The sequence below is a fragment of the Pholcus phalangioides genome, unplaced genomic scaffold (genome assembly GCF_987345545.1).
Source record: "Pholcus phalangioides strain wild (caught in Gottingen) unplaced genomic scaffold, Ppha-v1.0 ptg000040l_1, whole genome shotgun sequence".
NCBI classification, from domain to species: Eukaryota; Metazoa; Arthropoda; class Arachnida; order Araneae; family Pholcidae; genus Pholcus; species Pholcus phalangioides.
Genome location: NW_028301626.1, coordinates 6150269 through 6175316, shown reverse-complemented (window position 1 = coordinate 6175316; position 25048 = coordinate 6150269). Strand labels below are relative to the sequence as shown.

At 33.9% G+C, this 25048-nt stretch overlaps 1 protein-coding gene across 2 annotated transcripts in view; it reads right to left on the bottom strand.

The window, feature by feature from the left end:
• Positions 1-502: 502 nt before the first annotated feature.
• The window catches only part of LOC149065332 (sodium-coupled neutral amino acid transporter 9 homolog), a 61075-nt gene continuing 36529 nt past the window's right edge, over positions 503-25048 (bottom strand). For both annotated transcript variants that reach the window (XM_089254126.1, XM_089254125.1), the window contains exons 7-14: positions 18560-18619; positions 17835-18014; positions 16282-16386; positions 16007-16113; positions 12127-12231; positions 10048-10196; positions 7192-7281; positions 503-4206 (exon numbers count right to left, since the gene is read on the bottom strand). In XM_089254126.1, the coding sequence (XP_089110252.1) occupies positions 4038-4206; positions 7192-7281; positions 10048-10196; positions 12127-12231; positions 16007-16113; positions 16282-16386; positions 17835-18014; positions 18560-18619 (965 nt within the window). In that variant the 3' untranslated portion in view covers positions 503-4037. The remainder of the gene's footprint in view (positions 4207-7191; positions 7282-10047; positions 10197-12126; positions 12232-16006; positions 16114-16281; positions 16387-17834; positions 18015-18559; positions 18620-25048) is intronic.

Here is a 25048-nt window from a genome sequence, read left to right as displayed (position 1 = left end):
GTACAAGCATGGGAATGACTAAAAGAGTGACTACAGACGCAGTGAACTGGCAAATTCAAAGAAAGAAAGTGTAATGGACTAGAATGAAAGGGGGCGGCCAAATTCATTAGACCCACACAGGCAGCAAAACTATAAATGCACCTCAAGCTGCATTTATGGTGCTATTCAAATTTGTATGTGCCTACTACACAAGATTTGCTTCCGCTATTGAAGATTTGGACCTGGCTACGTATGGGAAGTGACTATTCTTCTATTTTTATTTCTTATTATCATTATTATTTCATAATTACTTTTCCAGTGTCATCGCATTTCATGCCTTTTGGGGATGTTAGTGTAAATAAATAAATGTGATTGCGTCTGATTAAGTTTTTCATCAAAAAAAGGTCTTAAAACCTCAACCTCGGATGTAACAACAAAATTTCGTGGAATCTTTGATGTCGTTATAACAAATTTGACTGTATCATAGGAAATTCAATGCAAGAAAATAAATAATCGATACATATAAACTGCCTTATGAAATTTATTCGAAAAAATATAACATTAAAAAAAAAAAAAACGGGGGTAAAAAAATTACACATATATTTACAGTACCTATAATTGATTCTCTCATTATCGAGTATTTACACTTACATCAGAGTTCATTACAGATCTGAAATTTGTTGTAAGAGATTCGAAAAATTACAGTCATGACCATCGTAAAAAGAAAATTATGCATTCATTTACACAAATCACATCACAGAATGCTTCAGTTGATTGCTTTTGCGGCTAATATTATGTTCTAAGAGAGGTTAAAAAAAGCAAAATCACAATAATAAAAAAACAATTTTTTCTTGCAATGAGAACATTCGAAATTTCTGGCAATGATGAACAAACTAACAATGAAATTGCATTGGCTCTTGAAGAGACGAACAACATGCACGTTGTTGCCAACTTTGGAGAATCAGAATTAGGGAGTTTTAATGCTGATCCAAATTCTGTATAAAAATTACAGCGAAACTTTAGTTAACAAGCAAAAATTTGACACAGTGTTAAAGAAGGATGATTCACATTTATGAGCGAAATTTTGCGCTTTGTTTATTTAGTTTCACGTTACCACAACTGAGCTGATTGTTTCTCGCTTTCGTCCATACACATACTGTGGAACTGTGTTAAATGTTCTCTCCTACAATATCCAGTAAGCATACTTTCAGAGTGGCAGGGCATGATCTGGTTACAGGGAGAAAGTCAGCATGCCTCACATGAAAAATGTGCACATGTGTGAGCGTGACTGTTTACAATACAAAACTAGATGTAGCATTGTAACCACCAGGGATAGATAAATGTATTACCCGATATGCCAGAGGCATGTAAAAATTCTGCTCACGCATGTATTTTTTTTACCACATGCCTACATCAGGCATCTGAAAAATAAGAGGAAAACTTCTAAGGTTTATGGGAAATTTTAAGAGTTCATCAAACAAATGAGAAATGCAAATATATATTTTTTTCATTATTTAAATTCATTACTAAATTTCTCATCATTGACTTAATTGAGAAAGTATATTCATCAATAGATGGCACACATTTATTTTGAATTGTGTGAGGAAATTATTATATGAAAAGGGAGAAATTTTGTTTAAAAAACACCCACACTATAAAAGTTTTATTAAAATAGTTTTTTCATACAAAACTTTACAAATGCAACCACTACTTATTGGTTGCATTTACTCAAGTATGACCGATATCCTCATTGGTTGCATTTGTTAAGGTTAGTGTAGGTACCAGTCTTTTTTTATGATATTAAGAGCCCAATGCTCTTAATTTTCCATATTATCTGCATTATATAGCAGAACGGTTTTGAATGCATGTGAAAAATTTAAGTAAATCTAATAATATAAGAAGCAATGTTTTTGCAGACATGTAAAATATTGCTTCGGGCATGTATTTCTTAAAGTTACATGTCCAACCAGGAATTTAAATTTTTTCAGATTTGTCCAGTTCTGGTAACCACACGTATGCATGTGGACTTGAAGTTTTTATTTGTGAAATTCAGCTTGGAGAAAACTGTGGACTGATTGCATTATTAAGCATGACGTCGAGGGGCTAGCTCATGAACAGGAGCCACCAGTCATTGAAGAAATTATGCCCATAGGGAAGACCACCGGCGGAGATACACGGGTGAGCCCCCCCCCCCGCCCCCATCAGCATCAAAGGTAAAGCAGACACTGATCTAATGTATGAATTTTGACATCATCGCGCTCTCTCCTCAGACTTTCAAGTCTACCTCCACTTGAATGAAGACGACATTCAAGAACATGGCTAGGAGTTGACCACAGACAAACTGATGGATGTCCATGCGTGCAACACAGCAAGAGCTCATGGATGGGATTTTGTCTGAGGAAGAGAAAAGAGAAATGAGGAGGAATCCCTCACTTCAAATGAAGATTACAGAGATGTGTTATACGTGGGGGAGCCGAGCAAAATTTTGTAAAGAATACCCAAATAAAGCTATAGCAGTGTGCAAGAGTTTTTCATTTTAAAGCAATCCTAAAAATGAGGCAAAAGCAAGTATCATTGGATAGGTTCTCTTTCAGTCACACAAATGAAGAAGACAACTGACTTGAAGGGACAACAAAGTCTGTCAATCCAATTGTCCTAAATGATAGTCTTCTTCTCACTTGTCTCGTTTAGAGTTAATGTGTAAAAATGTTATGGTATTGTATTTTTATTTATGGCGCCATTATTTATATTATTGTTTTTCTTATTGATTGAATATTGTTTTTTCATTAGTCATTTTTATGTGAATGAATAATTGTGGTACAGTGTTTCTAATTATTTCATATAGGGAAGTTTGATTTGATACACGAGCGATTCGGATAACGAATGGTAGAATGTTAAGCTTGTTAACCGAAGTTCCACTGGGGACTTTTGGAAAACAATGTAAGGATTTTTCAGAAATGAAAGTAAAATTTTAGGGATTTTCTCCTTTGCAAAAACGTGGCATCGTGCAAGCCATCACCGATCTGAGCCAAACAGCGCGAACTAGAAGGTTGGTGAATTACCTGTCATTATTACTTTCAAATGAAAGCATGCAAACAAAAAAATTGTCATCAGCTCCAAACAAGACATGATGTACTACAGATTCAACAGTACATATGGTCAAAACCAATACAAGTTATCTTACCAATTTCAGATGTCACAAGGCCAAATTGACACTGGCTGTTTGGCAAACTGGCTCTTTCTTGCCCCCCGAAAATGAAATTTTTTTTTTTTTGCGATTTGGTGCAATGGCAATGCAACAATTTACATTACGCTTGTGACATCTCATTTCGGGTATTAAAAATGAAAGCATGTCTTTTTACAATTCTTTGGGAATAATTTCCCCTAAAAGTAGGGATTTTTTACAATCATGACCAAAATTCAGGAAATATGAGAATTTTTCGGGAGTCCAGAGAAGATAGTGTAGAAATTCAGAACACTTGGCAGTTATGTACATGTTCATCATGATAGTCGATCAACTCAAAAACCACAGCCTTGTTTCGAGTCTGAAGCTCTGCAAGGGATTAGTGAATAAAAAAGACTTGCTATGAATGGGAAACAGCTCAATGAAACCGAAACCAGAAAATTCAAATTCAAATGAATTTGCTACGATGTTACATCACAGCAATTTAGACACAAGAGCTACGACTCTTTACACAATTTTTGATCTCATTACGAGGTAACTCATCATGGACAAATTGAGCCATAAAGGTGTAATAACATACAGCGAAGTTTCCCATCCACAACTATGCTCAAAATTACAGTTTCAATGATAAGTAGATTACACCTAAAACAACAGATCCATTTTCTTCAGCATTAAACAGCGATATAAGAGCTGCACATGTATTAATAATAATGATCACCATCAAACATCTGATAACAGTACGACACTGGTTTTTTTGCTCCAATTCTATCAAAAAAAGAAGACTCGGCCAGGTACTTAATAAATAAATAACGGAACAAATATAATAATAATGTTTAAAAACGATACGCAAACAAAACAGCTAAAACTGGAAAGTTCAAGAAACGACAAACTGCGCAACGAAACTGCAGAATCCAAAAATCATTATAATGACGTGAATCACTAGAGTAGAAGTAGGTAGGGCGTTCTTGTTCTTGAGAGCTTTCAGGTAAGCGAGACACGGCAATGTAAATATGTAGACCAGTCCGGCAAATGCTCCGCAGAATCTATCAAAAGAAAAATCATATCAAAACAACTCCATTGACAAGACAATATCTTTGTTTCTTAAGACACGCAACAAAAAAGTCATAGATTTATGTAATTACTTCAGTGCATCATTCAAGAGCTAATTATGGAATAATTTAATATGGAAATATCACTACCTGCAGGTCTAGAAACGGACTAAAGCTTCTTACAAGTCTAATAGATTTCATGTCCATTGCTATGGGAGGTATGTAGAGGTCCCTGAGCAATTTGATCTTTTGATCATTTTTGTCGCACCACGGTCATTTTCTGCACACGAGGGCTAATTAGACTGGGACCTACAATTTATTGCCGATTCCGAATGGCAGGCTTGTTTTTCATGCTCATTGAGAGGTTGGTGCGCTAACCCCTCGATGGGGGACTCGCTGCTGTAGCAATTTTTGCTGCGGTTAAGTCGCCGTTTTTTGTTGCACCCCTGTGTCAGGAAAGTTTTCTGACAAGGACGAACTGGGTATCGAACTCGTGATACCTCTAAACATCCTTTGGTACTTTAGGCGAGCATCTTATCGACCAGCTACCGTGCCCGGTCCCTGAGCAATGCTTGGGTGATTCCCCCCCCCCCATGTGTTAAGAGCACCCTGACTTCACTGCAATTTCATATGTATATATGTTACTGCCAAAATTCGCAAATAGGCTCAGAGTTTTGGCCTAAGTCAGATTGCAGAAATGATTCAGACTTTGGCCAGCCATTTCAAGAAATATCTAGAGATCCCTGGCCAAAGCTCGATGTGGTCATGTAACATGGCCCAGTGGGAGCCAAATACATTTTGTTTCATTCCCAACATGAGATACATATCTAAACTGCACTGGATTAGTTCCATGCATTGCCGTACGCAAGGGGGGGGGGGGTTTGGGGTTCTAACCCACCGCCACCAGCCAAGATTCTAGTGTTATTTTGAAGGGGAAAACGTAACCCCCCTCCAGAAGGATAATCGGAACCCCCCCCCCCCGAGAAAATTATGCATGCGCCTATGGCTCCATATGATGAGAGGAAATAGGAAATAAAGTGAATTTTTTTTTGCCAAATTTTGGAGAGAAAAAATTATTACGCATCGTGATTGCAGTTTGATGGGTTAACTAACATGGATATAATTATCACAAAAAAATACAGCAACTTGACAATGATCTCGAATCATGTCTTTTGTTATCTGACTTTGGCCAGGGATTACCAGCCACTTTGCAAACTGGTCGGCCAATCTCAGAATTTTGGACATTGGACGGGTCAATATTTAATGAAATTGGCCAATTCACAAAGTTGCCGCCTCCCGTTGCGAACTGGCCAATTTCAGGCTTTGGCAGGAGCATATATATAAAAAGACAAATCACACTAGAGTATGTAATTGTATTAGCAAAACCCCTTGTAAAGTGACAAGATGATATTCCTAGAAGAAAATCCCATGGAGAGTCATTATTTGGAATTGTATTTACATATTGTGAGAATTGTTTTTTCTAAATTGTGGGGGGGGGGGGGGTGTTTAGACATTATATGAAATGTAGAATTCATGTAAAGTTGTTTACCTCTCATACTGGTGGTTGGCAGCAGACCTCCATCTGAATGATAACTTAAATTATTTCATTGGTAAAATGGGCCTAACTATGTTGATAACTGGTCACATTTTCAATCGTTTAATTTTACTGTTGCCAGATTTCTATTGATGATTTTTCAGTTTTACACTGTTAAATGTTTATGCAAACTAGTATTAAAGTTTCTCGAAATGTATCGGTAGAATATGTTGATTTTCCTCACTCAGACACGATTGGTTCTGGCAATGTAATTGGGATAATTGATCATTTTTCTTTATGTATACCATTTGTACGTTGTTATCGCTCTCACTAATGTTTTCTTCATTTTTTCTCATCTTAGTCATATACTAATATAATAAGTGCCATTGGGCATCTGATTTCAGTAGGGTCTAGATCTGCAATGCGATCAAATGTCATAGAGCTCTAGTCTAAAGATCAGGTTCTTGGTCGGACACAACTTGATGGCAAATCATCTGTTGCTGGGGATGTCTAGAATAATTGTGTGGGTAAAGGGATAAAGAATGCGGCTATCATTTTGGTATGAGATGGCTGGCACAACAAGATGGATAACGTTAGTAGCTAGTACGAATACGGATAGATTGTTACCGTCCATCTTGCTTGCATGTTATCTAACACGAAGGTGGTACAGCTGTGCAAACTCTCAGTTTCATCAATGCAATCATGAGTGTTAACTGACATGGGGAAAGCGGTATGTTAACACAGCCTCCTTGATTCCATGACATGTTCATATCACACTTGTAGTTGCAGGAAAGAAGATATTATTCGTGACTTCCTAGATGTCATCAAGTTGATGAGACATTTTGAGCTAAGATATTTTGATTTTGTGTAATATTTTACAAAATTATTCATTTAAGAACCGTAACTATTTGACTGATGAAAATTTAGATTTGACAATTAAATGTAAAATAGTAATAAAAATTGCTCAAGTCAAAAAAATTATTTCTCTGTGTGTGTGTTTCCTTATTATCGTCTGCAAGCTATTTCATTGGGAATATTAAAATAAACTGGGAGTGTTTCAGTATGTTGCACCCTGCAAAGAGCTCTTGTCCAAAGATGTGGGAGACATATTTTGAATAAGAGATAAAAAAATTTTCTGATATGGATAGGAATATCATTATTTTCTTGGGAGAAGATATGAAGGTATTAGTTGAATCTGTGAGTACTCTGAATCATATTTACTACAGTAAAACCTCTCTTTTGCGGACAAAGGTGGAACAAAGAAATTTGTCCATAAAAGAGGGGTGACCATTAATCAGGGGTTTGAAATGTACACTTTTATTCTACGGGGAAAATATTACTTGGCCATAAAAGAGGGATTGCCCGTTAAGAGAGGTTTTACTGTATTTAGGAAAAATACATTATGTAATACCTAAAAAAATAAACTCCACAATTTTTTTTCTCACCTTATAATAGTTCCTACTTTTGGCAAGAATATAGCAAATAAAATGCAGACAGTCAAAACAATTGCGTTCAGAACCAGGACGTGATAGATGCTGAAATGAGAAAATAACATCAAGTTGGAATCATATGTGTGGTAGTCAAGCAAGAAGAAAGATGAAAATCAACACTTTGCGATCTACTGTATACACCAGTTCTCGTAGTTGTGAGTCGTGGCTCCCAGGGGTGCTACGGTAAGCTGTTGGTATTGTGTGCCTGTTCAGTGCATTGAATTGCATATATTAGATTAAACCGGGGAACTATGAATAAACTTTGAAAGAGACAAAGAAGCCAGGAATAATAAAAGTTTGAGAACCCCCTACAGTACACATGCATACATCCGGGATTGACAAATCCCAGGTTATGTGTGGTTAGTAAATTAGATTCTGAGGACAATACAGAAATTTTGGAATTTATATCAGCATATCTATTAATAACAAAGACAGAAACTATGTCCTGGAAAAGTCAAAAAAACTATTTTTGATCTGGTTTTTTGTGGGAAAAAAATATTTGGCACCTAGATCTTTTTGCAATTTGTCAAGTCCTGGCGTACATTGAATTTCAATTTTATTCCCATACATTGAAAAAATTACAGAGCATTATAAAACTTATAAGATTCTTGATACAAATAAGAGCATTAAAAATATATAAATTGAACATGTACAGTCGAACCACAGAGAAAAGGGCATATAAATGCCCTGACTAGCTCTGTGGCCGATAAGAAGGGTTGACAAACGCAATCAGAAAAATAAAAAGTTGAAAAAAAAATCCTATAAATTGATGCTATTATAATGAGATAAAAAATAAATGTACTAAATCTCTTATGGCTATTGTGTTAAATAGATTTTTAAATGGACTTCAAACATGTGTTGGCTATTGATTTCTCTTAAAGTAGTGTGTAGTATATTCCAACAGCGTGAGCTCGTATTATTAATATTGATGAGAATCATATTAGTGCAAACCAGTGGCATTGGAGCTGTGGGTGCTCGAGCACCCACGGAAGTTTGTAGAATGGGTCTGAACACCCACAGAATTTATTCAAAAATCGAAATTTCCTACATGAATCTCAAGACGGGCACCCACAGGTTTGAAACACTTCCGACGCCCCTAGTGCAAACTGCAGTAGGGTAGTACATTATGTGTACGGGTATTATATTTGTGGTTAATGGAAGTCAGTTGTATGTTATCTGAGAACATGTGTAATTTTATTGCCTTGAACATAAAAATTGAAAGAAAATAATGGTGAAGTATATAAACAAGGAGGATTTTTTGATAGTGTGAGAAGATGTGTGGAAGGGGGAATGATGAGCAATTGTTCTCAGGAAGCATCTCTGGATGATGGATAGGAAATAAAGGTCTTTGGACAATGTGCAACCCTATATCAAGTGACAGTAAGTGAATGTAGGAAGTATAGGTTAAAGTAAAAGTTGAATTTTTAACAGAATGACAGTAGATCGGAAACGGAACTATCTATCCAATGACAGTAGATAGTAATGGAATGCATTGGTTCTCAATGCATCACAGTTGAACTGGTTAGAGGACTTCTCATTCCTAAAAGAAGATAAAAAAGGGGAAGACACTTAGAGATTGGAAGGATGATGATTGCACGGTTCACCATTATGATGTATCGTGTTCATTGTACAGATAAGAGTGTAATTATGTTTTAACAAAAGAAAAATTAATTTCATTTATGTATCACAGCCATATGTGGAAAAACAATGGTCATGTGTCTGACAATTGGTCTCTCACAAGTTTTATGCATAAATTATATGCACTTAAAAATGCAAAAATACACTTACAAATACAAAATGTGCACTTAAAATACAAAATGTGTATGGGAATCCAAAAATATGCATTAAACACCCCAGAATATGCACTATAAATCTTTAAAAGTCAAAAATTCCGAAATATGTGCAAAAATGAGAAAATATGCATTAAAAAAATCACTATCCACAAAAAAAGAAAAAAAAAGATGTGTTTTTAAAATTCATCTTTCCCATTTCTTAGTGCATATGTATTCATTTACAAAAAAAATATCCCCTCATATGTGTATATATATATATACACACACACTGCATATGCAAATAACTTCTACATATTTTGTATTCAGGCATTTTTTAATTTTCAGTTTGTTGTAGCTGCTGAATAACAAAAATACCAGTAACAAAAGAATTTCGACACTATTTCTAAAAACATTTAACACTTTGACATATCTCTAGAAATATATATATATAGCCTTACAATAAAACGGTTAATATTTGTAAATTACATTTATAAATATGTATTAATTTACTAAATTTCAACTGAGGGGAGATGATATCACTGATTTCATGAAAATACTGTGAACAATATTTATATATTTGAAAAAGTACAAAAAAAAATTGAGTGAGTTTAAATAAACCGTCAAAAATATATGCACTTATTCTGATTAATTCATTTATTTTATGCATTTATATGCATTAATGCTAAAAAAGACCAAAATATGCAAATAATCCAGGCTCTACTAATAACTTTTATTTTCGTAGATATCAGAATGAACAAGTGATTATGTTCAGCAAGAAATAAACGGAAGTTTTGGAGATAGGTATACTCCCCTTCAAATACGTGAAAAATTTGTTGCTGATCGATCAAATAATGCCACAGACATTTTAAGCATTATACTGAATCATCACATAAAAATGCAATGAACATTTATTCATAATAATTTTAACCATTTTCGTGTTTATAGGGGTGGATAGTCATATTAATAAATTTCGAAGACAGACAAAATAACAATGAATCTCACTACTGAAAAACATCTGTGGATATAGCAAATAATATACCTTGGATATATTGAGCCGAACAGAAAATGTAACAGCTGGACCCTCAGGACATAAACGATGAGTGGGTACAAAGTTAAAACTTGGAACAGGAGGAATATTCGAGTTATTGCTGCGAAGACGTCACTGCTTCTGAAGTTGTTCAAAAGATTCTGGAAAGAAATTATTTAAAAAAAACTGTAAACTTTTTTCTAAGGATTTCCATGATTGTTACTTGTGACACAATCTTATTTTTTCTAAGGATTTCCATGATTGTTACTTGTGACACAATCTTATTTTTCATTAAAAAAAAATTATGTGAAGGCTTCAGTTCATTACTGTTTTGATTACAATAAAAAGTAGCTGGGGTCATGTACTGTATTTCTACCACATAGACAAGCATGCCATGAAAATTGAAGGTCACCAGCTTTTTGAATGTTGGAGTCTCGTTCATTATTGACATGCCGGGAAAAGTGAGATTTAATAAGAACAGCATTAGTCAAAAGACTGATAGAGTTATATACAGGGTGTTTTGTAAGTGCTTATGCGACCTTAATCTCATCAACCGTTTGTCATAGAGGTATGGTTTCAATTAGAAAAATGCTCAAAATGTGTTCAAAAAAACCGTGTACCAATTTCCAGAGTGGAAGTAAAGTGTCACAAAAAAAATCTAAATTCTTATAGAGTCCCCCAGTCCTCTAACTACCAATTAGAAAGTTGTTGCCCTGTCTTTCTTAAGGCCAAAAAAATCCTAGTTTCTCAGTGAAATATTTGCTAAGATATCCAAATTCAAAAATTGGAGAAAAGCTGGGAAAGGACAGTATAAATGAGGGAAAGAAGAGTTGTTCGTTAGTTTTTGCTGTTCTTTCATAACTTTTCTCTCTCTCAGATTTTATATTCTAATATCTCAGCGAATATTGCAGTTAAAAAAATAGGATCACTTTTGTTGGACTCAGAAAAGACAGAGCAACAACTTTCTAATTTGAAGTCAGAGAACAGGGGGGGGGGGGGGACCATATAAGAATTTCAATTTTTTTTAATTTTGTGTGTGTGGCACACTGCATTTACTATCAAAACTAATACAGGATGACTTTTGAAGCAATTTTGGGAATTTATAAAATTGAAATCATATCTCAAGGATGAACGGTTCATGAGATGAAAGCCACATCAGCACTTACAGGATACCTGTATATTAAGCACTGAATAAATTAGACTCGGAACAAAATGACTATTTTTTTTACTACAGAAACACTTTTTGCCCAGGAATTTGACAACAACAATAAAGTGAATCAATCCCCTCATATCAAAATATTGTAAAATAAATGCTTTATATAGAAATTTAGAGAAAATGACTCATTTGTATTACAGACAATTTGTATAAATATAAAGCAAGGCAGCCTTACAGCAACTATTATGGCACTTTTCAAATGTAAAAATAATCCTTGAATTCACAGCTGCTACAGGCAGTGATTTACACACTCTTAAAGAAGAACTCGTGCCACAATATATGAAATAAGGAAAGCAAGCTTCTTTCTTATTTCATGCCATTTATTTCATTTCCATTATTTCATCAGTGTCTCCACTGATGTATATAGTACTGCACTTGCCCAGTTTGCAAGAGGACCTGGGTTTGATTCTCGGTGGACACCAGATGGATATTTTTCCTCTGAGTTTCGACTTGGCATAATATCCGGAAAAGTTTATTTCTTTGAAAAACTCTTTGTGAATGCCCTGAGCAAGACTTTAATCAATTGATGTCGATGTCACAAGTGATCTGAAAACTTGAAGTTCTCAAATGCTAAGTAGCTCCTCTAACAAATAAAGTTAAATCAGTCACTGGTATTCAATGTGCAACTGGATATAATAAACAGGACACAGCTTGAGGTTTGTTTAGTATGATCAACAGAAGTAAATATAGATGGCAAATATCTGAAGCATATCTTAAAAATATCTAACAAAAAGGGTAACGTCTAGTTACTGATGGTTGAATAAAACTCTAAGATCTTTACTGTACAGTTTTTGAGAAAACAAAATGCACTGCAGTGTATGATACAGCACATACAACTGATAACTATGAGAATATAAAAAGTAAATTGATCTCACATCTTCGATGCATTCTTTAGAAAGTGGGAAAGTTGTGAAGAATGTCACGCCGATTGTCATATATGTGAGACCTACCAAAAAATAAGCTATGGCAAGATCTCGGCTCTGCAAACAACAAAAGAAGAAAAAAAAAAATCGCAATTTGAAACACTAATAGTAATATTTCTAAATTCTACAGGAAACGTCTGGAAATTTTTTTTATACTTAAAATACATAAACAAAAGTACGAAAAACAAGTGAACATCAAAATACCAAATGATACATAGACAAAAAACAATAAAGGGAAAAAAACAAACATACACTTTCTGACCTGTAGGGATTTCACAATCCCTCCATCAGGTCTAAGATGAGATACATAATTTGAAGTTCTTGCAATGCAACAGCGTTGGTTACTATGGTATTTTAGTTACTTATTAGAGTATTATGCTTGTTAATCTTATCTAAGACGTATTCAGGTGGAATAGTAAGGAATCACAGCATAAGGGTTTTTTTTTTAATTAAAATTCAGAATTTGTTTTAACAGTAAATGAATCTCACTATATTACATCTGCATAATTTAAGTTTTTGTAATTGACAGAATTTTGCGGAATTTGCAACATTAAGTGTATTTTTAATGCTATAGAAATAGTTCAATATTTTTGGCGCTGTATAGGAGTAGCTTTTTTTAAAAAGTGTTTTATTTGTTTTTGGAATGCAATATATTTTTATATAACGGAATTACCTTTTTAGCACAATGTAGAAGGCAAAAAAAAAAATCCCATGATGTTTGTTAAAAACATACACTATTTAATGACAGGACAGCTGTTTCAAAGCTACTATATATATATATACTACTATTCCACTACTTCTTTAGTGGAAAAATGAAACAACCTGTTATAGCACAGGTGACTCGCTTTCAAGTCAGCTAATTACTTGACATTTTTATTAGCAGTGGTTATATATATTTTAATGCAGATGTCTGTGTTAGTGTTCATGTTTCTGGTTTTTTGAAACATGTGTTCGTTTTTTATATGTTCAATTTCAGTTTATGTTTGATAAGCTATAGATTAATTTTATTTAAGTTCCCTTTTTTTTTTTTAAAAGTCTTTTCATTTCAGTGTCCTCAACGTATATCACAGTATCATCAGCAACAAAAAAAATCAATTCGCCATTTAGCTTTAGTTTACAAAAATCATGGATATAAAAATTACAAACAATATTAATCCTAGAACAGATCCTCATGGTATGTCTTATTTGACTTCCTGAAATGTGCTTATTTTTTCATTAATTTTAAAAATCTACTGTTTATTATAGTAATAGGTTACAAACCATTTTAACATAATGCCCCCTTATTCCTACTACTGATAAGTTTTTCCAGTTAGTATATAACAGGTTTGGTAAAAAAAACGTGTTTTTTTTAAAAAAAACCAAAAAACCGGGTTTTTTTGGTTTAAACCGGTTTTTTTGTTTTAAATAGTATTAACATTAAAAACAATGAAATTTCTGAAAAATCATTCAAACTTCCAATAATTAACTAAAATAAAATGTTTATAATGTAATTAACACTATTCCCATGCTAATTAATCAGTAAATATTTATTACATTTTAACAAAAACCAACTTTTGCAATTTAATTATTTTTTGCTTAACTCAATGGATTACTGTGTGTTTGAAAATTCTTTCAATGTTATTATTAATCATATAATATATAAAGGTTTTTCTCCAGTTACTTTCAGTATACTTAATTAGGAAGCTATTTTGCAAGAAGTAATAAAAATTAGGTGAATATAATGTATTTAATGAAGCATAAATAATGCAGATTAATTAGCAATGATTTACGATATACAGGGTGATTATAACTAAGGTTCTGATTTCAAAACACTAAAAAAAGAACGATTGTCAGAATGACTTGAAAATTGACATTAATATTCCTGAAAAAATTCAATTTTATTTGATAAAGGGGAAAAATACTTAAAAATGTAAAATTAATGACATCATCCAACATGTGGGAAATTTGCTCGCAGAATGGAAATGATAGCCAGTCATGGCAGAATGATACCTTAATTATAGCATTTCACGATTTCATAATTCATGGAAACATCACAAAAAAATGCTTTGCTGGTATTGCAATTTGCATCTTGATAGAAGTTCTATCCACACACTGATGCTGTGGAAGTGCCGAAATGATGTGGTTGCACAAAATATATTATACTGCTGGCCAAGTACAGCATCATCTACTTGCACATTTTGTACTTTTTTCGTTTGCGAAAGAAACTTCCATTGCTTCAGGAGTATCCATGCAAATTTTCAAGTCATTCTGATCAGTACTTATTATATAATTTTGGAATCAAAACTTAATCAGCTATATACAGGGTGATTATAATTTATTTTTCATAAATCTGTTACTACTATACAGTAGAACCTTGATTAACTGGGCGTGTGTGATGTGAAAGAAGTGTGTGTGTGAAAGTATAAAAAAAAAAATTGAATATTAAGACTGGGTGATATACAGTAGGAGATGTGCTACTTCTTATGGGAAAGAAAATGAAAATGTATGTGAGGTAATGTAACAACTAGTACACTAGTCTTTGTCCTTTAAGGACAGCTGGTGTCTTTATTGGATTATAGGACCACCTGCCCCTAGCATAATGGTGTCACTACTGAATGAATGAACACCAGAACTTTGCCGCTGGACTTATCCCGTTGCCGAGATCTCTTCCAGCCCAGCTTCGTGGCAGAGTCTGGAACACTTTATTTAGTGTAAAAAAAAACAAAAAACATACAAACTTTTTTACAACATATTTTCCTTAGACAATTGGGTACTGTCGCGATTAACAAATTTTGTGGTGATTACAGACGAGATGGGATTAGGAGTTGGAGAAGTTTCTGGGTTTAGTTAAGATGAATGTACACATATTAGGATGGAGGTAATGGTGTCACTACTGTAGCTGCTTCTTTGTGAAGGGAAAAAGAAACCCTAGGAGATAATACACCTCTACATTTAGATGTGTGATGCAATCCTTCTTCATGAATTTGCTAAAGATAGAGCATCAGAATGTAGCCAAAGGTTAGAAAATGTTGTAAGAATGAGCAATTTTGGCTTTTATATATAACTTTAAATGACTAAGATACTTCATATGAAATATATATATATATTCTGGCCACTTTTATGAAACTTTTTGAAAAAAACCACTTATAAAATCTTATTTCATTTAAAGATATACCATCAGAATGTACTCCAAGGATATAAAATGTGGTAAAAATGAAACATTTTGGCTAATAATGAACCGATATGATATTTTTCAAGGGAAAAAAATTATATTTAGGCACCTTTTATTTGATTTTTTGAAAAAAACCACTTTAAAACCAACGTGGTTTAAACCAAACAACCCTGGCTATATAAGTACACAAAATCAAAGGCACTCCTTAAATCTAGAAAGACTGTTATAGAATATTTATACTTAAATCTTTTATTTAAGCAATCACTTAATTATGACCATTTCTGCATTTTAATTATTATCTTTTTTTTTTTAAAACCATGTAAGTGTTTTTCAAAGTGGGAAATATCAGCCCACTTTTGGATACACTGAAATGATTCGGGATGAGGGGGGTGATAAAAGCTATGAATATAACATAGCATCTTATGGGTTCACTTGAGTTGGGGAGAGGGGCAATGAGAGAATGAAAAAAAAAATTCTGAAGAAAAGGGTGATGGAACAAAAAGTTTGTGGACAGAGAGGGAGAACTATGCCATATAATTTGTTTAAGTTTAGACAAAACTTGAGAAAATGAACTATACCATACCGGCAACAGCTGTTTGCCCCCAATAACCTCTCTTTGGATTGACAGTAGCAACACAAAAAAGCGTTGTCAATGATATAAAGGAATGTTTGTTTACTCACATTTTTATCAGGATGCCTTTGATTCCTCATAATTGAAAGCACACAATTGTGAATGAAGAAGGCAAGAGAGCAGATGCCGATCAGTACAGGAAATGTAGGCTGGAATACTGTACGAGATATGAGAAAAAAAATAATTATATATATTTTTAAAAAGCATCACATAATCTCTGTAAAGCAAAAATTAATATAAGCCAAATGTTTAAATTAAATCTTATAACACATTCAATAGAAAATTCACCAAGAAATTGAGATTAAAATGGGAAAACTAGGCTTACATTTAACATATTCGATGGAAGTGAAATCTGAAATTTCGAAATGAATCCCCCACTGGCCGCCCTTGATGATTGTGAAGATTATCAAATATACCACAGACAACGTACCTGAGAAAAATGTTTGAAAATGGCTATAATGAATGCACAAAAATTTATTACACGTACACTGCACTATTATAAATCAACAAATAAATTACCTTTACCAGAATCAAAAACAATAACCCTCATTTATGTATAAACTTTCTGTAAAATATGAAAATTCCTTATTCTTGTCGAAGAATAAGGACACACATTCGTTAAATTGCAATTATTGCTTTTTTTACCACAGAACTTATTTAGGAAGTAAATTAAAAGCGCTGTATTTGCAAGAGTGTATGATGTACCAGCCAAAACTGGACAAATCTGTTGCCAGACATGCCTGGGACATGTAAAAATTCTTACCACACATGTAGTTTATTCCAACCACATGCCCGACACAAGCACATAAAGAAACTTAAAAAATTAAAACACTTGTGTTTTTATTATAATTATCGGTGATGATGAAAGTGTTTCTTCAGCACCCCTTCCTCATTGCATTTGAAATAAAGACCTTAAAAAAAGACTAATTTTTTACGTTATTGAAATTACTACAAGGCTGGGATGCCATTTTGCGACTAACTACAATAACCATATGGGTGGGTAATAAGGCGGATATGGCTTTTTATGGCATATTCCTACATACAGTGCAGCCAAAAAGTTTACTGGAGGTAGGGGGCCTAATAACCAAATAAATGACACATAAAATGGGCATGTTATTTGGATACTTTTTTTTTTCTATGTGAAGCATGTTTTCATAACCGGTTGAAAAGAAAAGGGTCTGTGTAAAGACTTTTTGGACACAACACTGTATAATGGGCATTCCAGACTTGACCGATAGTACAAGCAATGCAACATGCAACTCTACACAGCTTTGGTTAAAAACCTGAATTTCACAGGGTTGTTTTTTTTTTTTTTTTTTAACAAATGTGTTTTGAGTAGCAGCCTACTACTGTCAACACAGTGGTGGTTGGCTGAAGTTGGTTTTCTGTGGTTCCCAACTTTGAGGTGCGAATGCAAGCCAATCTTCCTGTAAAAAAGTCTCGCTACAGAGAGCAACAGGCCTGCAAAAATAAAAATTTCAATCATTACACTTTACTCATAGGTAGAAAAATTGATGGCAGATGGCAGCACTACACATAACAAGCATTAAACTGAAACAAACTTTACATTAGGTTTACAATATAGAGACACACATTCCAACATATATCAATTAGTAAGAAGTTCCGCAGAGGAATATGGACGAGGTGCATGTGTGGTTTAGTAGTAGTAAAAAAAATCAACTGACACATTTGTGGCATCAAGATGTAAAAGGGATAACATATGTTAGCTTATAGAACCCATGCATACCATCATTATACCTCAATCAAAAACCAAGTATCTACATCTTAACTGTGATTTCTGATTCTTAACTTCTATTTTTTGCAGAAAAATGTTTGTTACACACATCAAATACAGTAATTAATTCTGAGAAAACTCACCCAATGCATTGAATTTCGTAAAGAATGTCGGCGATTTTAAGCTCATTACTGGAGCTATACAAGCTGCCATGTACAACGGTATGGGACCATGCATGTCCCACAACTGTCGGAATGTATGATCGCTTCCAGGGCTGTCCACACTGAAGTTATGGGAATTGTTCTCACGTGAAGGACAATAGACTATAGGAGAGAGAAAAAAGTGTTAAGGCTACAAAAATGGCATTAAAAAAAACACATATTTATGCTGACAATTTTTAAACTTAATCTCAATAAATAGAACTCTCACAAATTGTCACATAAATAATTTTTAGTTGTAGTGTTCAACAAGCCATTCGTGAGATTTCCAAACAGTGGCAATACCTCTGCTAATGAACATTTTTGTAGATGCAAGCACAAACATAAAACAGCCATGAGCTAAATTTTAGTGCCATGATCACCATTACTCACTTCTGAACTGTCACTCGATTCTGATTAACACTAGAACGATGGAAGAGGTAATTTTTCCAGCAAAGCTACTTTGACATAACATTACACCTAAACAGTTTTTCTCAGGTTGTTGAAATTTCAGGACTTTAAATTCAAGAACGATGGTAGTGGTCATTTTGAGCACTACAGAGATATTTAATATGATTACAGAACATACCGAAATGTGCAGTCTTCTTATATGAAAAAACCTTGCTCTATTAAACAGATTTTTGCAATAATAATGCAAAAGAAGTACGTACCATCACTATATTTAGTAGCATTTTCAATTATTGGACCAATTCTTTCATGATGGATGGAATCTGAAAAAAAACACAAAAAAAAAAATTAATCAAATCCAAAGTTTTGTTCATTTTAGAACCGAGATACTGCATAAAGACAGCCGACATGCATAAAGACAGCCCTGTGCATAACTAAGAATCAAATCACAATTATTAAAGCCTGATTCCTTCAATTTTTTCACAAAATATTGCTCTTCATGTGCATTGACTATAATTTCTCACACCATGTGGCCAGGGGTGGTCTGAAAGGTCAGTTTGTGTGAGCAACCCCCCCCCCCTCCCCCCCGACTAAGTAAAAATATTGTGCATTAAAATGAATTTATGATCTCTATTTGGGATATTTGTTCCATATTTGTATATGAATGCATATTCAGTGTTCTCCTCACTGTGACGAAACTTTTTCAAAGTGCATGGCAGGTCACACTGGCACCTCAAAACTTCAACCATATAGGCTACGCAGACCCCAATGCAGTAGTTCCAGCGGACAAAAATGTGTCATATTCGATAGTCAGGTTCATATTGTGCCATTGATGAAGGGAGTTTCACTCCCAAACATGATCATTACTTGCATCGAAAACAGAGAACCATTTAACATGGCAAGCTAGTGACATCTAACACTGATGCACCCATAGGCAGAGACTTGAAATGCTGGGGGGGGGGGGGGGGGGGGGCACGAGGCAGATTCATATATATGAATATACATTATATCAGTTGGCTATGCCACTGATTTTGCCCTGTATCTCCGCCCATGCTTGCACTAGACTGGCACTTCTTCAAACCGAACCACTGATATTCTGATTAAAGAAAGTAGACAACATGTATCGCACATTACTCCATGTAATCTTATGGACATACAGGAGTCCAGATAATAACCCCCCTGCAGATCTTTTCACATCCATGAATAATTTGCCTATTCCATATTATCTTGGTACTATCATGTGTTTACCCATTCCCTTGGGTAACACTGTCATTATGACTGGTTTTTCACACGTTCTTTTTTCATCCTGGTAATACTCCTGCAGTGTGCCCCGCATGATGGTGCTTTGGTGTCTTCCAGTTTATACAACTATTATTCTATTTCTGCTAGTGGCAACATCACAGAAATCTTGAGTCAAAGCAGTCTGGCTCGGCATGTTTATTGTTTACTTCATCCTACTCACCAAAACTCATTTCTCTGTCTCTCAGCACATGTGCCATATTTTCCTCTTCTAGCATTACAGTTTCTATTGTGTAAATATTATCTGTTGTAAATAAATTGAGTCTACAGGTTTGTAAATTATTCATTCAGATATTGAACCAATTCCTCACACATCTATACTTTCAACCTCTTCAGCCACATGGGTTACCACTATAGGAGGGGGTGCCAAACCAAACAAGAAAGAAAAATTTTGAAAAAAAAATGTTTTGTCTGTGAGATTCAAACTATGGATGTATTGGATGAGACAATTTTTGCAGGAGAAACTATAATTTCTCCGATGCATTGTGTATACCTGGGAACACATCCAGAAAAACAATGAACATGCATCAGTTTAACACTAGAAAGACGGACGGGGCTCATAAAGACATTCTCTGCTAAGAATACACAGAACCACCTGGAATTTCTCGACTTTTCCTGAATTAGCATGTTCTTATTGTATACCAAATTATTTTTTATCTTTTTTAACAACGAAGATACGAGTGGATATACCTAGATAAACACGAAGGGGGGGGGGGGGGGTCATTGTGACCCTTCCATACATCCTAGCACATTATGCAGTAAATACCCTGTATGAGTACAATTTGGAATAGATTTTTTTTTTAAAAGAAACCGTTTGATATTGAGCCGCAATATAATTTCAAAATATTTAGAAATATGTTAATCAATGAGATAAAACCAAATAATAATGATTATTATACTGCAGCATTTATTCAAACTAACGGTGACTCAAAATTTCAATGGAATTTAATTGACAAATTAATTGGTGAGGATAAATATAGCAGCATTGACACGGTTTTTACTGAAACAACTGGTGAAATAACTAATCTAATTGATATTGCTGAATGTTTTAATGACTTTTTTCTATAATTTTTGTAACAATGATTATCTTCCTAATAACTGTAATTCATTATATTGTTCAAATTTAAATTTTTTTGAGAAATCTTTTTTTATATACCCTACGGATATTCATGAAGTATTGAGTATAATAAATTCTTTACACTCCAAAAAATCATCAGGATTTGACAAAATTAATTCCATAACATTGAACCATATGTAAGTGATGTCTTATCATTTATTTTTAATTTAAGTTTTATCACTGGTGAATTTCCAGAGTGCCTGAAACTTGCAATCATTTCTCCAATACACAAAAAAAGGGGAAAAAAAGAGTTAATAATTACAGACTGATTTCTTTACTATCTGTTTTCTCGAAGGTCATAGAAAAAATAATTAAATCCAGAATAATTAAATTTCTTGAAAGCATTAATTTTTTTAGTGAGAATCAATTTGGATTCAGAATGGCAAAAAGTACAGAGGACACTCTTATTAATTTTTTTCAAATGTGTATATAGCAGATAACAATAATTGTAAAGTTCCGTCATTATTTTTAGATATCAGCAAAGCTTTTGATACAGTGAATCATAGTATTTTTCTAACCAAACTAGAATATGCAGGAATTCAGGGTTTGCCACTTACATTTTTCAAAACATATCTTACTAACAGAGTTCAAAGTGTGAAAGTAAATTCCATTTTGAGTTCTAAAAGACAAATTACATCTCGTGTACCTGAAGGATCAGTACTTGGACCTATTTTATTCCTAATATATATAAATGACCTGTGTAACTTTAATTTGAAAGGAAAAATCACTGCTTTTGCTGATGATTTAGCTCTTTGTTACTCTGAAAGCTCTTTAATCAACTTGAGGAATCTCAATAAATATCTTTAGAAATAATAATTAAAAATTAAATATAGATAAAAGTAAATATATCTTATTTGGTTCTGGTTCAATAATTTTGGTGTCCTAAAATATCATAGTGTGACAGATGGCTGTATCTCGGATTGTATATGCACAGTTGTAAATATTGTAGACACCTTTAAGTATTTAGGGATTTTTTTAGATTCAAAATTATCCTGGAAAACACACATTAATTATTTGAGTGTAGAATTAAATTGCAACATTGAAAATTTTATTTTATCAGGAATAAATGTTCCCAATCCATTTTAAAACTTCTTTATTTTGCATTAGTAGAATATAGATTGAGTTACAGCATTAAATGTTTGGGTGGGACATACATCTTTCTTCACTTTTTGTCACACTGAAGTACTTCATCCGTATCATTCTGAGTAAAAATAGACTCACGCATAAATTTACACTTTTCAATCAATTAAAGCTACTCCCTCTACAACATTTGTATGTTTATAAAAGTTTGAAAATGTTTTATAAAAGAAGTGGCCATCTCAATCTGAAATTACATGAGTCTGGAATGCAATTTAGACGACATGCTATATAGGTACCAAGGACAAATAAAACTTGTTTCCAAAAATTTTTCCTTTATATTTAGCTCCCAAAATATTTAATTTACTTCCTCAGTTAATAAAAGAACAATCTTCATGCACATCTTTTTTTATCAATTTAAAACCTTGGTTATGAACTCAAAAAGATTTAGATTATCTGTTTGATATTGCAATGGAATCTTCTTTTATCTTGCATACGCTGCTAAATGCCAAATTTTTTTGTCTATCAACTCTATTCCTACTGCCACTTATTTTTTGGTGTTATATATATGCGTGTTTTTTTTTCCTTTCTTTTTTCTCTCTCATTATTATTTATGTCGACAGATATGTATCGGATATTGTTTTGTGGGCTCACAAGCTTGCTTAGCCCCTAAATGTTTTGTAACTGTGTTTTAAAAATTTTAAATAAATATAAATATTACTGTCATCATCACAATTGATTTCTAAGTAGGTTATAATCCTCCTGAAAGTCTTTTTTTTCATTTGACTTTCCGTGTGACCTTTCTTTTCCCCTCATTCTTATCTGCAAGTGTCTGTCAGCAGGTGTAATTTTTGGTTTTTGTCAAGCATTCTTTCCATATTATCCGATAAATTGTTTGTCCTGGGATGTAGAAAATTTGAGTGTATGTGATCATTTCAAATAGCTTAGAAATGGAGAGAAAACGTATATTCATTGAAGAAATATTCCAGGAATTGCAAAGATTAGATGAGAGAAACTCTGGAAGTAGTGATAATGAAAGTGCAGAAGACCATGATATCTATCCTATGCCAAACTGTGGAGAAACAAGTAGCGGTTCTGATGAAGATTTAAATTGAAATAAAATTATTTCTCCAACGGTGCATTAGTTGGTACAAAATAGAACGCCATTGAGAAATAAGAAGCGTAACATCGTGAGAAATGATACCTTGTTGAAGCCACAGAAAAGATCTAAGAGTCAGATTTCTATCTGAGAGCCCAATAGTACTCCATCTATCGCTGGTGAAGAAACTGCAACAGATGAGAGCATATGGAAAATCATAGAACCTTCATCAATTTTAGGACATCAAGGATCTCAAAATATATTGAGAGAAAATCAAGGCCCCACATTTCGTGTGTCAAAAAACATAAATGAAAGTGTTCTGAATTTGTGGCGCCTTATCTTCAGCAATAAAATGATGCATCATATACAGAAATGTACAGAAGCTGAAGCTCATCGTCATCTAAATGAAACTTCTTGGTCAGTTTCTTTGTCTGAACTAGATGCAATGATATCCATTCTGTATGCAAGAGGTATATATGGTGCAAAAAACTTTCCCCGGAATTCATTGTGGTCATCGGTTTGGGGGTCCTCCCATTTTTCCCAAACAATGACAAGAGATCGTTTCAAAGAAATTTTGAAATTCATGAGATTTGATTTTAAATCTGAAAGGTCTGAAAGATTGAAAACTGATAAATTTGCTCTTGCATTTTCAGCATGGAATTCATTCATAGAAAACAGTGCAGCTTGCTACACACCAGGGCCCAATCTAACTGTCAATGAACAATTTTTACCCTCAAAAGCAAGATGTCTATTTACACAGTATATCCCAAGTAAGCCAGATAAATTTGGGATAAAATTCTGGCTTCTTGCCTTCGTTGACTCCAAATATATTCTAAACGGATTTTCTTATACTGGAGCAGATCACACCAGACCAGCAAATCAAAATGTCAATGAACATGTTGTAATTCGATTAGTCAAACCTTATCTAGGAAAAAGTCGAAACATAACAGATAATTATTTGACATCACTGAGATTGTGAATTTTTGAAATCAAAATCGATAAGCTTGGTTGGGACCCTTCGAAAAGACCGTCGTGAGGTGCCACCAACTGCAAAAACAGGAAAACAAAATCTATACTCGTTGATCGTATTCAAAATCGGAACTGATATCACGCTGACATCCTATCAGGGAAAAAAGAATAAAAATATTCTAGTTCTGAGTTCACTTCATACTGATGTAACTTTCAACGAAAAAGAAAAAAAGACCCCAGAAACAGTTTCCTACTATAACGAAACTAAATATGGTGTCGACATCGTAGATCCAATGGTGCGATTATACAGGACCAAGACTGGAAATTGTTGTTGGCCAGTGCATGTATTTTCTAACATTTTAGATACGTCAGTGATAAATGCTTGGATTTTGTACAAACAAGTCACAGGAAAAAAAATCACTCAGAGAACTTATATATTGCAGTTATGTGAAGAACTCTGTGCAGAGTATTTCAACTTGAAAACTACAATTCAAAATGTGATAATATGCAAAACACCTATTGATGGAGAAAAAAAAAAGACAGAAATGCCAAGAAGGAACTGAAAAGACAATAAAACACATCAATCTTCTACGCAATGCAAAAAAACCAGTGTGCGGCAAATGTGCATCGAGAGAGGTGATTTGTACAGAATGCTTTGAGTGCTAGATAAAAACAAAATATATCAACAGGTCAGTGGTTTCACCCTTTGTTTTTTGTGTTATAACTCTATTTATGTTTTAAAAATGATATACCGTGATTTGAAACACTAAGATATTCGAAAATTGCAAAAAAAACTATGGGGGTTCATTTTGACCCCGTCCTGTCTTTCTAGGTATACTCTCGCGATCCGTCTTTCTAGTATTAATGAAGACGTAGAGAAATTTAAAGCCCAGGGCAAAAGTTTAATAACTATATATTTGACTGTGCTTCACCATTACTCATGGAGGAGACAAATCTGCAAGTTTTCTGGGTCATTTGACAGGTTCCGCTTATATTCTGGAGCCTTGTCCCTGGTGCGGTGTGTGACGATGCAGCTGACCGTTATGTTGGCCCTTGAACAGAAAGTTGGCCATCCACTGCCATGTGACAATACATGCCCAATGACAATTGTTCATGCGGTTAGAATACTAGCTTCCAGTTCAGCAAGTTTGAGTTCTTATCCAAGCTGAGGCACAGATGTTATTTTTAGGC